At 37.4% G+C, this 13929-nt stretch overlaps 1 protein-coding gene across 2 annotated transcripts in view; it reads right to left on the bottom strand.

Moving 5' to 3' along the window:
- Positions 1-13929, bottom strand: part of CABCOCO1 (ciliary associated calcium binding coiled-coil 1) — a gene marked incomplete at its 5' end in the record, with an annotated part of 51260 nt that overhangs the window by 21936 nt on the left and 15395 nt on the right. For both annotated transcript variants that reach the window (XM_082285922.1, XM_082285921.1), the window contains one exon: positions 11768-11840. In XM_082285922.1, the coding sequence (XP_082142048.1) occupies positions 11768-11840 (73 nt within the window). The remainder of the gene's footprint in view (positions 1-11767; positions 11841-13929) is intronic.

The following is a 13929-nucleotide window of genomic DNA, read 5'->3' on the forward strand; positions in this document are numbered from 1 at the left end:
TTTGACTCTGATACCAAAGCCATGTTCTTTCTGCTCACTATAAAGTTCCAGTAATGCTTGGACCAACCAATTACTCCTGGTAATTTGATTATGTATCCTCTTTCTTTTATTATTTACCCATTTAACTGAGGATTGATCAGAACAAAGAGACAGTTAAACATACTGCAATAAAACCAGTATGAATAACAAGAGTAGGAACTGAAGACAAACCAGCAGTAGTTCAGAAACACAGAGATAAGACTGAAATCCTGTCTTTAACTTCTCCTATTGTGTTTGGCTGTGTCAGGGCTGCAAAGAAAAGGATATTAATTTTACATTCAGTAATTCAGAGAGCTCTATTTGCAAGCAAAGAGGAGGGACAAAAGATAAAATCTGTGTCATGGCAAAATAAGTAACATTTGGCTCCTTGCTTCCACCTTGACAATTCCTTGATTTCTCAAACAAAACATGATTATTAAACAGAAATGAATGGTTCAGTGCACAGTTCCACACCAGCATGCATGCAGTATCAATAGACTCAAGGGGTCATTCTCAAAATCGACAGAAACATAATGACATTTTTTGAAATTCCACCGGAGGGCACCACAGTGGACCAATGGTAGGATTATTTAAAAAAATAAATGGAAAACCAAAAAAAAAGCCACACAGAAAAAGCCAATCCTCGTTCCCCGCCCCCACCCTCCCCAAAAAAGTCACCAGCTTAGGCTCTCGCCCTCACTTTCTTTTAACCTAGACCTGCCAGGACAACAGCAACGCTAAAAATTGAAAATAGTCTATTGTGACAAGCCTAAATGAGAGTAAAACTTTTCAATACTTCATTGGAATATGACCATTACAGGTAATTTAATGTTTCTGCAAATGTAAGTCTTCAACTACATCCTAATTCCTGAGGAATACAAAAAGCTGGCACAGTATCTTTCTTAGAACAAAAGAAAATCATTAAGATCCTAAATGTATAACAGACAGAGACAAAAATGATAAATGGGCACCATGAATACAAAATGAATTCTAAGAAAAACGCTGAGAGAATGTAAAGCAGATATTCAAAGTAGAATAATCTCTAAGGAACATCCCTAGCACTCTCCCATTTTATTATACAAGAATACTACATGCACTGGTTGCAATGTACTGCAATCTTTTCACAACACACAACATCCAGTAGATCCAGAGACAGACCTGAATTCCAGCCTGTTAATGCCTGAAACTTGTCCACAGCCTTGATCAATGCAAAATTCAAGACTTCTCAAGCACAGGATGTTCTCACAACTCTGAGACCATATTTGGATGGTCTTCCTATAAATGAAGCATGCAACATTCATCTTTATCACTTACAATCTATGCCATTTCCTTAGATTGTGTTCACAAGCCAAATTTGATATGCACAGTCAAAATAAATGACAGTGCAACTGCACGGGAGATATTTTTCCTTGCCTAGTGTTATTTGAATAGAACAGAAACAACACACCAAGCACATGAATTCTAATACTAAGAAAGTAGTCATAAGCATATTAGCAGGTAATTCATGCAAAATGTCCTGTTCTGTGGGAGTGGTGACAATGTTTTCTGCGATATGTATTTACAATATTGTTGGATTCTCGTAGAACCAACCAAAAAGGTCAGAAGGAACCACTTGTCATAAAAGTGGAGAGCAGAAACTTGAGGTATTCCAGCCAAAAACATCTGTATTTGTTTGGGTTTTATCCTGGACACAGCACCAACTGCGACGTAACTCTGCAGAACCTACACAGGCTCTGACATAGGCTTTGCAGTCAGAGGACAAAATCTGAGGATGAAATCAGCCTAAAAAAAAAAAGGTGAACACTGACCACATAAGCATCTTAAGGTCAGCCAAAGAGTCTGCCTACTCTAACAAGTAGGAAAAAGCAAACATTAAGTATAAACAATTATACTCTCTTTGCTTTAAGTTGGCCAAGAAGAGATGCAGGATGAGGTCACTACCAAATTTTCAACAGTGCACGTGGGAAGCCAAACCATAAAATACTTTAGATAGTAGTCTTGACCCTGAAGAACACCAAAAGGCTCCAGCTGCTGTGTTTCCAAGCCTGCCCTGAGGAGATACAGTATAGTCTACCTATTCGATGTTGTTTTTCTGAGTGCTGGAAGCACATAATGAAATCTCAGCTTCCACAGAAATGCAGTGGATTTGTGGGAGACACAGGAAGCACGAGGCTAGCTAAGGCTGATGGAAGTGACAGATGGGAACCTACTTCCCAAACCAGAAAAGGAGACAGTGAGGTTCAGTGAACTGGAGCTGGTGGGAGCTGGCCATAAGCCCACACTGAAGAAGGGATTGGAAGGACAGAATTTCCCACCCTGCTCTTTCGCTAGCAGCCTGAAAATGACTCCTGCCTTGGGATCAAATGGTGAAGGAAACTGCAGACAGGAGAGAAAGGGGCCAGAACCAAGGCCCTGCACTGTCACACCTGGGCTACCTCAGCCTGATCTCTTTGGGTGCACACCAGGTGCAGGGGAAGGAGGACATGGAGGGCACACTACACCCAAGTATGTGTATGGCTCTCCTTCCAGTACCATTTGGCAGCTTATTCCCATATTTCTGGTGCCTTACAATATTGTTGCAGTGTATTTAGATTCTCATGAAAGAATCAAACATTATGCTTTGGATAAACTCCATCCCTTTGCCAAATGTTTTCCTCATTTAAGCCCTAATAAAAACATTTTGAATGATTACACTGAACCTAAACGGTGTTGAAGTCTTCCAAAAGTCTAGCAAGCTACAAAGAACAAATAACACAAATGCTGAAGAAAACAGTTGTTTTGTTAATATTCTATTTACACAGCTGGATTCTTAGGAATTTTATCCATCTGTATATTTAGTAAGCAAGGCAAATTAATGCTTAGAATTGCCATTTCCTAAGTGAAAAACAAACCAGTAAAATGAAAAGGCTCCCCCACAATCTGCCTCTCTCTGCCCCATTCCAGATAGACACGCACACCTCCCCCGTAGCCATGAACCACGAAGTAACTGGAGAGGATTCTTCACAGACAGATGTAATTTATAACAAAGGCAGGAAAAGGCAACCCTAACTCAGAGCTTGCTGCCCTTCCTATAAAGTTCACCTCCTTACCAAGAAAAAGCAGAGAATAATTTGTTTGGTTTCTGTACTCAACTCCTTTTTCTTTTATTGTGAAAAGTTTCCATTGTCCTTTTATGTTTTGATTATTGAGTAAGTTTAGAGACTTGCCAAATAGCCCTAGATTGTTAACAGACCACCACTATTTAACTTTGAATGCTTTAACAAAATAAAGGCACAGTTCACATTAATATTCGATGCCCTCATTTTATTTATTATCTTTTCTTTGAAATTTAAACAATTTTCCTAGCTAAGGTTTATTAAATGTAAACCTAAGTAGCAATATAAGTTACCTCACATACCAACCAGACATCCTATAAAACTCAGCTTTCTAATGAGTAACACCACATTTTGCTGAGCTTAGCATATTCATAGGAAATCAAAATAATGTTTTATGAATTAAGTATTCAAATACATCAGATTCAATGTTCAGTAAAAATACTTTATGTTGTATCTTATGACAAGTCATAAAATTCAAGGTGAAATTAGAAGACATACAAACTTTCTGGTGCATTTTAAAAAGGAACTTTCAAGGATTCCAAAACTTGTCTGTTATTTAGACTTGGATTACATTTGTCCTCATAACATCAACTAAACAGATGAAAATTTATTAAAATGTATATCGATTATAAATCATCACAGTAAAGAAATGTCATGCTATTTATTTATATGAATAAGGTCAACATGTTATTCATAACATAAGGTCACAAGATGTATGAATTTGATACATAAATATTCACCCGTGGGGATACATTCCCATGAAATATCACATCACTTGCCCATTCCACAGATACTTTTATGAATACAATTTAATCTTCAAGATGATGAAAAGCTGCAGATAAAGGTAATGGGTACAAAACAGTTGTTCATTGTAGTATAAGGTCATGGATCTCTGTCTGCCAATTACCAAAATTTATGCAGGAAATTTTGGAAATAGGGCAATTGCTCTGGAAAACCAGTCTCCAGTAAGTCTCACTGTACAAGCAGGCACAAAAATGGTACCTGCTGGCAAACAACTTTAAAAAAAGGCAGCTAAATTTGAACCAGCAAAATATAAATGAAATGTGGCACCTTCTTGAATAACTGCTTGATCCCTGCTACATTACATGGAAGAGTTTAACACCAAAAATAGCATTGTTCTGCAGCAGACATAATGCATTGGGCTCAAAATAAAATGTCTCTGTTTTCTTTTTTTGGCAGATTCCTTTCAAGTTATGTTCTTTGAACTTCCTAAAAATTAGTTATTGTGCAAATAACCTTCTGCCAACATGCCAGCAGCAGCCTACCTGGCTCTCACCAGCTTATGTACAAAGCCCTTCCAATGGTTTGGCTGATATAGAACCCTGTTTTCTAGATTCCTGTCTCCCCAGCAACATGCCCTATGGAAAGCTGAGGGCACACCACAGACCCCTAAATCATGTGGGCCTTGCTCCAGTAGAGCCAGCTACACTGTCTGGCACCAGGATGGAGCTGGGGCTCTGAAATGATCTTCAAGAGCACTGCTTTGGTGTCAGGGAGTTTAAACACAGACATGTAAGAATAGCAATTCTGTTAAGTGTTTATTTTTTTGTTTTAAACTGGAATTAAATCAAACTGCAAAAAATCTCAGATTCTCCTATGAAACAAAATTACTGATCTTTGCTCAGCTCCAAGTACTTTCTTTTATGTTGGTCAAGTAAAACAAGTAGAATTCCCGAAGGGCACCAACAGAGTGAGCTATTCTGGAATACTAGAAAAGTAAAACAAAATTCATATCCTAATAGTCTGCCTTCAGTTACTTTGCTTAACCACTTTAAAATTTCTCCAAGTCAATAAATTTCTGCCAATCTCAATGTCTTCTATTAAAATTTACATCTTGATTGATAACCATTTTTAAACATGTGCTGTAGTGTTCTGATAGAGCACTTAATCATTTGGATTGTAGAACATTCTGATGAATGGCAGAAACAGGCTGTCATTAATGTACTGACTATCCTTCCAGTCAAAGCCTACAATTCCTAGCTGACCTGCATTCCAGCATATAAACAAGCCATTACTGCTCTTATCACAACTACGTGTTTTTACATACATACAAACACACACATACGGAAATCAAGCCACTTTCTAAATAAATAATTTAAAAACTCATAGAGCACATCTGTGTATATATTAATTCCTGCATAGTTCCAGAAATGTTTTCCTGCCAAGAATTCAAGCTTTTTTCCCCTCTCTCTAACATCATACAGTCAAAAATCATGATGGTTTGTCAACTGTACAACTGAACTAAAAAGTGATCATGAGCCTCAATTTTTTTTTCTCCAGGATCTTTAGCTTTTTATCCTCCAGGGTGCTGAACAATGTGACCCCAGTCACTTCTCAGTTTAATTCTGTGTATGTGAATAGGTCCATTGAAATTAAAATCCCTAGTTTGTCAAAAAGAGGTGCTTGTTGAAACGCTGGCTGGGTCAGAACCATGGCGCTCAGCACACTGAAGGCACAGCCCATGTCAGCTATTTGGCATTTGTCCTGCCTGAATTCTTTTCTTCCGTGACTTCACGCACGTTACTGAGTTTAAAAGCAGGCTTGTTTTGTATTTGATGTTTCCTAAGAAAATAATTTAAAAAACGTTTTGTTAATCATTCTCTAAAGCATTGTAAAAGTACTCAGCACTGGCTTATGAATTCCACCAGCTCTCTGGAACTCTCAGCACTTTTCAGGGCAGAGCAGTTCAGTTACCAAAACTCAGGAATGTTGAAACTGCTGTAGAAGACCATCAGCATGCGACCTACATGGAAATGTAACTGCTAAAGGTCAGTGTATCTCCCCTACTGACACAGGAGTATACCAACACAATCTTTGGAAAACAAAGGTTGCTTCTTCTAGGCAAGAGATGCTTCAATATTTTAAGTAGCACTGCACACAATTCCAACAGACTCCACTTTTCATTCAGACTAATCACAAGTCCTTCAAGATCTCTGGTTACAGCCCTAGCAAGCCTCAAGATCAAAGGGCTGGATATCTGTGAATTTTGTCACAAAACCCACTGGCTCTCCAGCTGTTTACCTCAGTAATTCGGACTTGGGTATGACACACTTCTGTAATGGACATGAAAAATTCCCCTCAGACATCAAAAGTCCAAGTACCAATTTTAAACATCCATAATCAGAAAATAATGAACCTACTCCTGAGGCTGTAGTTTTGATCTTCATAGCAGTAAAGGCTTGAGGGACATGTTTTGAAGGAAAAAAATAAATAAGAGCATGGAAATGAAAGAGAAATGGAATGTAACACAACATCAGTTTATCAAAGATACACAATGCCAGACTAATTTCATAGTTTATTAAATAAATAATTTTCTAGACAAAAGCAATGTGAGAGACACGATCAATTCATGAGTGAGCAGGAATACCAACAGATGGAACTGAATGGCCTTGAAGACTATTCACTCTTGTATTCAATGACAAATTGGGAGGTGACATTGGGGGGATATTTTATTTTTTAAACCTACAGTGCACTGGGAGTACCTCAGCTAGAAAATACAATAACAAAGGAGAACCAGAATAGCAGATGTACGATGAGACAGCCACATGACACAGGTATAAAATGTGCTTCTAGGACCTATCATGTAGGCTATTCCCAGCAGAGGAAAAGAAAGCACTATTGATATTTTACAAGGCCTTGCTTTTATCTCAGCAACAATATTATGTCAGTTTGGTCACTTATGTTCTAACAAAACTGATCTAAAGTGGAACAATTATAGAAGAAGGCCAACAGGATGACAAGAGGCTGGTATGGATGTAAGAAAACGTGTATCAAAGTCTACCTTGAAAGCAAAGATTAGAGGAGGCTAGCTTTTCTAGTCTAGCTGAATGAAGGCTGACAATAAGATTGCTGTCTCTTTATACACTAGAAAAATAAACACTGGGGATGGAATGAGAGCTAAAGGTCAATACTGGCACAAATTGGCACAAGGACAAATGCACATAAGCTTGTCATGAATACACTCAGACCAGAAATTGAAGTTTTATAACAAGTACAGAAACCAGGCACCAGGGCACTTCTTAACTGAAAGAGCAAAGACAAAAAAAGTTAACTTTTTAAACTGGAGTTTGACAGGTTTCTGAAGAGGATTATGAATGTTTCCCTAGGAGAAAGCAGCATGAGAGCTGACAACTGAAGACATCCCTTCCAGTCCTATGCTCTTCTTGATGTCTTTGCCATGGTGATATTTAGAAAACAAAGCTACAAAAAATCAACTCACTGGTTTTTAGGCACTACAAATATCTGAAACCTCCAGGCTTTGAAAAGCACTTCATTAGCTGGGGAATGAGTTTCTGTGGTGTGAACTGATATGCTTGTGGAAATGTTCTGGTTTCATACATCTCTAAAATGCAGTTCTCAAGAAATCATTGAGCAAATTTGTTTAAACAATGATTGATTAACCAATCTAAATATGCAACACCTAATGAGGATTACGTATCAAAGTCAAGTCCCAGACTTTAGGGCTTTTGCCATCAGAAGAAAAAAAAGCTTTATTAGCTTTCAGAAAGCATATTCTTCCTATCCACCTCCTTAAATTCAAACACAGAAGGGATTTTGTTCAAACTTAAAAAAAACCCCCAACCCAACCCACAATTGGATAAGGACCAGACACAGTCCAAAAGCTTAATGCTTCAGAAAGTAAGGAGTACATGGAAAGAAAGCATTAATGGAAACTGTTTTGGAACTCTAAGTACAGAGGATGATATCTAGTGACTGCTATAATACTGAATCTGCACTGCCATTAAATTTAATCTTCGATATTTTTATTGCAACCTGACCCACTATGACATCTCTGAAGAAAATTACATTGTACAGTACTATTTCAAGAAGTCAAACTTAGCTAGTCATCTGGGCCATAAAATAGCAGATTACTCCATCAGGCTGGCTAAAGCAACTAGGAATAAAACTAGATTTACCAACCACATTATTTTTATTAGGAAATGTTTCAAAGCAGACATAATCCCAAAAGACCTTAGCCTCATACCATCCAAAAATACACAACAGAGAGCAGCAAAAAACATGAACTGCAGTATAAGGTGCAATTTGTAAATGAGAGAAAAAAATATTGCAAGATATGTCATAATATATCATCCTATCAAAGCAAAATAAATTAACTGAACATAGAAATAGAAAAGAATAAAAACTTCTACACAATTAATGTATTAACAATTTAAACCTTTGTTATAAGATCTGACGTGTTACTAGGAATTGCTCCATTGAATCCCTGCACATCAAGATTTAGTCTGAACTCCTTTTGATTTCCTTGAAATTGCAAGCTAATATAGGTGTATTAAATCACAGCTAGAGAGCAAAATGTCCAGAACAGGCAGAAGGAAAAAACCAGTATCTTTAACAGCAATATTCCTGAAGAATCCTGCTATGGTAGCACTACTTGCATTTTATTTTGGATCATAGCCACAGAACAGCTAAAGCACAGCTTCTTCTGTAATCATTCTAAATGGGGGGAACTGCTCATAATAGTAACAGGAAAAAAAGGCAATGAATTTACTTGGCAATCTCAACACTTCTCAGCAATTCCTTGTACCGTCATGTTTTCTAACAGGTATTCATGCATACATAATATATAGGTCTTTGTAGATCCGGAATGAAGGAGAAGTAAGGGATTTGATAGCTGGAAAGGCAAGTTTTAAATTTTAAATACTGTCAAAGTAGGTTAGAAGTCTGATGTGTGTTTTATCATCTAACCAAGCATTCATGTCTTTATGTTTTAACCTTTTTTTTTTCCTAGGCAATATGATCACCTCAGGAAGTTTGGGGTTTAAAGGCTTTAGCCAATGCAAAAAAAGAAGAAAAATTAAATTAGCCTGGCATTTGTTACCTTTTTTAAAAGACTTGAATACTGTCTGTGTTTTACAGAGGTGGCTTTATTATGCTAGCTGCATCAAATGCAGAATATTAATCAGACTGTGAAGCTCCTCTAATTATGTGCTACATTTAAATAACTTAGATTTTGTTAAGTAGCACGGCCACAAATATTGTATGCATAATCTGAGTTTTGAGTCATTTCCCTTTCTTGTCTGATTTTATTCTACACAGGAAATGACAGGGTCATTTGGAAATAACTGCAGTGAAAGATCAAAAAGGAAACTTGATTGAGAACACTGTATAATTGCCTGTGCTAGAGAAAAAAAAATTCCAATGACTTTACAACCCATCGCTATAAGATTTCTCTGGAAAACACACACTGTGGTTTCCCTGAAAGGATATCCATTACAACACTGAGTACAGCTTTTATTTGTTGTAGCTGCATCTCTTTTAAAGAAGCAGCTCTTCTCCTGAGGCTGTTGGGCTTTTATTCAGTAGGTAATTCTTTCGGCACACATACTCCCTGAGCTAAAGCCATTTCAGTGGAAGCAAATCAATTCTGTTGAAGCCAGTAATTTCACTGACTCATCTCGAAGTGTTCATTTGGAAAAGGAGATAATGCTGTAATTAAGCTCTTGGAACACCGTGGTTCTTGTTATTTGGGAAAATCTGGCCATTACAATTTACAGTGTCCTGTTCCAAAAGAACAGGCTTTTATTGCTGGAGCTAAAGGAAAACTTTTTAGATATTAGTTGCACTCAGCTTAGAGTCAGGATCACATCCAGCTCTGGGCTGTGGTGTGTCTGCAGTGGCGTTTTTTGTTTTTCGGTAAGACATTGGTCTACATAACAGGACAGCAGCCAAACTTTCAGCACAGATTTACTATCTACTTTCAGCACATGGATTTCCCAGTCGATCTCCTGTTCCCTGAGCAGATGCACTGTGGAGCAGGCAACCTCAGGTGTGCTCCTGCCACAGGCACACACACTAAACCATGGCAGCCCCAAAAACTCTGTTCATCTATGGGATTGCAAAATAGAAGTAATGATTTCCTTTATGCATAAGAATTTCTAAAAAAAACAAAGTTGCTGTAAAAGAATTTGAAATCTATGCTGGGTTCACCTCTCATCCCATTTTAACACACAAAGCAAGTGCAAGTAATGCCATAAATTTGTATGTGCAGCTTCAATGCCCTAAACTTTTACTTACTGAAGAACAATGCATCACCCTATCAAAATAAACTCTAACAGAATATAAGTATTGATTTTCTTGGGTGTTGGAGTGTAGTTGGACAAATTAAAAGCTCTCTGCCATGGAGCTCAGAATACAAAACAGACAGATTAAAGTGAAGTGGCACCATAGGTAGGAAAGGGCCGCAAGGGAGTTACAGCTAAAGATTGTCATGCGGGGTTTTGTGACAGTTGTAGCTGCAGATGGCACTTGTTGCTTGAATGGATCATCACCAAAGTCACTCCCTGAAATCCATTTCTGCCATTGCCCAGAGGTGCACCCTCAGCAGAGGTGGCGCTCCCCAGCAGAGCCTGCCCAGGGCAACCCGTCCTGCAGCTGGGACAGTGCATGCTGATCTCACCCACCCAGAAATGCATCTTCAGGAAACATAGAGGCATTTCTTTTAAGCTGGTCTAAAACCTTTTAAGATTCATGACCCAAATTTACACAAGACTCACTTAATCTAAGCCTCATTAATATCGTTTTTACCAATTAAGAAGTGCTAGCCATCCATTGATCTAATTACCTAATATAAAAACCCCACCCTAACACAGTAACGCTGAAGTTCTGCTCTACCTTTGTATTCACAGTTTTGTCACCAATTTCATCGTAGCTGGAATTTTAACCCACCTTGTAAATGATGAGAATTATTTCCAAATATTTGCATCCATGTCAAGAAAAGTCCTTTTTTATAACATGTCTACTTAAAGCAACATGGAAAGCAATTATCCCACATCATCAGAGTCAAAATACCAGCTGAAAGTGTAAAGGAATTTTTCCAGTGCATTAATTTTAACTTCACTGTGTACTGATAAGCTAAAATACAAGTACTATCAAAAAAATGACACTACTGTGCCTCTCTGGGCAACCAGTTGGCTCCTAATACAAATTTAAAATGCAAGTATTTTTTAATGTATTGTAACATATATCCTCAAAAGGCACAGTCAAGCGAAAGGAAGGTTAATTTGATTAATTGAACCAGTCCATTTGATTAAAGGCCACATCCTGCATCAACACATTTTCCTACGTATTTTTTCACGTGTAAGTTAGAACACATGACAAAGTTCGCCATGAAACCAACTCACTATTGTTAACTGAATTCTTTCAAAATGCTCAGTTTTTAGCTCCCTTGTTTTTTTGCAGCCAGTATAATTAACTCTTGGTGGCTGCAATAGAAACAAAACTCTGTACATGCACATGCATACATCTCTATTAGGGCTCTGGTCAGACTAGGCATGGCATACCACCTTTTCTGATTTTGACTGCTGATTTTAAAGCAGAGTCAGACTCACACACTGCTAATTCAAATTACATGCATCAACTTACAAACACCTATACAAGTGTTCCTGATTTAACACAACTAACGGCTTAGCCAAGCAATGCATTTTTTTGAAATCCCAAATTAATTTTGAATACGAGGATCAAAACCATCTTAACTTGCGCTCTTTAATCAGCCATTTTACGTTAGTAATGCAGGGACGTTGACATGAAGTTGCTTTGAGCAATATAAAACATATGCCATGGTGCACTCGTTAAGTAACTCTGCATAATGAGTTCCATCCATATAAATGACTCACCTCATTACTTATCACAGGTTCTTCTCTACGACCATGGAAGAGGTATTCATATTCTTTATAGTGTTTAAATAAGCTGAAAAACAAGACAATATAGACTATTACAGCTGGAAGTTTTTGGAAAGGTAACAACATTACAAGTTTTGTTAAACTAAGAGTTAACCTCCAGCATGGTAACAGTTCAAATTTTAAAAAGAAACAGTTGTTTAACCTCAGATACAACATGCAGCATATTTAGTTTGCAGGATTTATTATCAGATGGCTGTAGAAAATACTGTGTGATACTTAAAAATCCATCCACTTAGCCCTTATGAAATTGAACTCTGAGAAGACAAAGTTCTACTCTGAAAAAAGTAATCCCTGAAACACTTATCACCAGGATACTTATGCCTTTAATATCAGCAACAGCAGACAAGAAGGAAACAAAGCCAAATCAGCTTTCAGATTCTGGGATGAGCTGCCAGTACAGGGAGAAAGTTTGATCTTGGAACACCAAAACAATAGAGAATAGAAGAACTTATACTCTCGAGGTCACTTTGCAAAATCAGTGTATTATTTCCTCAAAGAAAAACTAAAAAAATAGATTGACACCAAGCAGCTTTGTGTATTACAACAAAAGTAACTTTAAATAGACTTTGTCAATGGCGTAAAATATTTATCTTCCTTAAAACACGTATGGCTTTCCATTTCACATGTTTTAAATAATTTTCTTTGTTTCCTTTTCTAATGATCAATGATATGGCATTTGTTTAATCAAAAGTTTTGTTTGTCACAGTCCATCTGTTGCAATTAGTTCTTCTCTTACAGTCATGATACAGAACTCCTGGCTTCTGTCACGTCATTTTGACATATGATTTAAAACACTGCTCTGTGATTTCATAGCAAGTCCAGGTTGAAGAATGATCCCAAGAATTTATCGCAGTCCTGCCTGCTGTATCCATGAAAGGTACAGCAATATTTGCAGGGAACATCTGTAACTGGTTCCTGTGCTTTCTGGCTAGGGACAGGACACAGGTTCTTTTCTTGGGAGACCCATCAGCTGCATCAGCAGTACCTTTGCCTCGGTTCCTGCAAGGCCCGTATTAGAAGACTGGCTGCCAGCAGCTAGAGGCTGCTTTCCTCCAAACCCCAAGCACACAGGCAATTAAATAAGTTCTTACAGTCTTTGCAATTTGATTTAAGTATATTTTTATTGCAGCACTTCACCAAAGAATTCCTAACATGTTTCAGCGGAGACACAGAAATTATGTTTAAAGAGAGTTCAAGACAACCTGGAAATTACTCACACCGATTTATAGAAATACATGTCCCCTTTCATATACACCTGTAATTTGCTAAAATTCTAAGAGGAATTATTTGAAAAAAGACAAAAAATATTTTATGAACATCACAGATGTGCAAGAAATAAGACATATATCCTTCCAATCAGATTGGCAGAAATTATATTTCAAATTTGCTCTCTTACTTATCCTAGTGCTTTGGAAGGAAGACAGATTTACAGCACCTAAAAATCAGGTCTTTTCCCCTCCCCCTCCAAAGGTAGTATGATATTCTTTATGCACTATGTTACAGGTACATATAACTTAAAATATGTACCCAAAAATATAAGTAATTTTTTTTGGCATTTCTGAATTTTATGTCTTTATTTTTAAACAGACTTCTGTTCAACCTGGCACCCCTAATCCTGTATGAAGGAAAGAATTCCCCCATTTAATGCTCTTTGAATCAAATCACATAAATTAAACATCAGCATTTATTTAGAAAAAAACAGTGTAGTTTCTTTCTTCTATCAGGCATTATATAAAATACCCTTTTTTGTTTCTATTTTTTTGTGAACAATTAAAAAATTCTGTACCAGTGTTTCTAGTGATTACACAGAAATAATTTTACTTGTGTAAGTAAGATTGTTAAGAATAGGCCCTCTTATGATGTCATACGAGAATCTGAAGGTGATTAACAATGACATATTTCCCCAGCTCCACTGCTTCCTGAAAAGAAAATGTCAGGAGTTATGCTGATGTGTGTTTGCCCAAGGAGACAAGACAAAAAGATGATAACTGTCACCTTCCACCAAACCTGGAGGTGTCATTGTAGTTGCTGCACAGTTTGCGCCAATGTGGTTAAGCATTTGTCCCTGTTTCCATTATAAATCCCGTGAGTTTAGA

This window comes from Coloeus monedula (assembly GCF_965178545.1).
Source record: "Coloeus monedula genome assembly, chromosome: 8".
Classification (NCBI taxonomy): domain Eukaryota; kingdom Metazoa; phylum Chordata; class Aves; order Passeriformes; family Corvidae; genus Coloeus; species Coloeus monedula.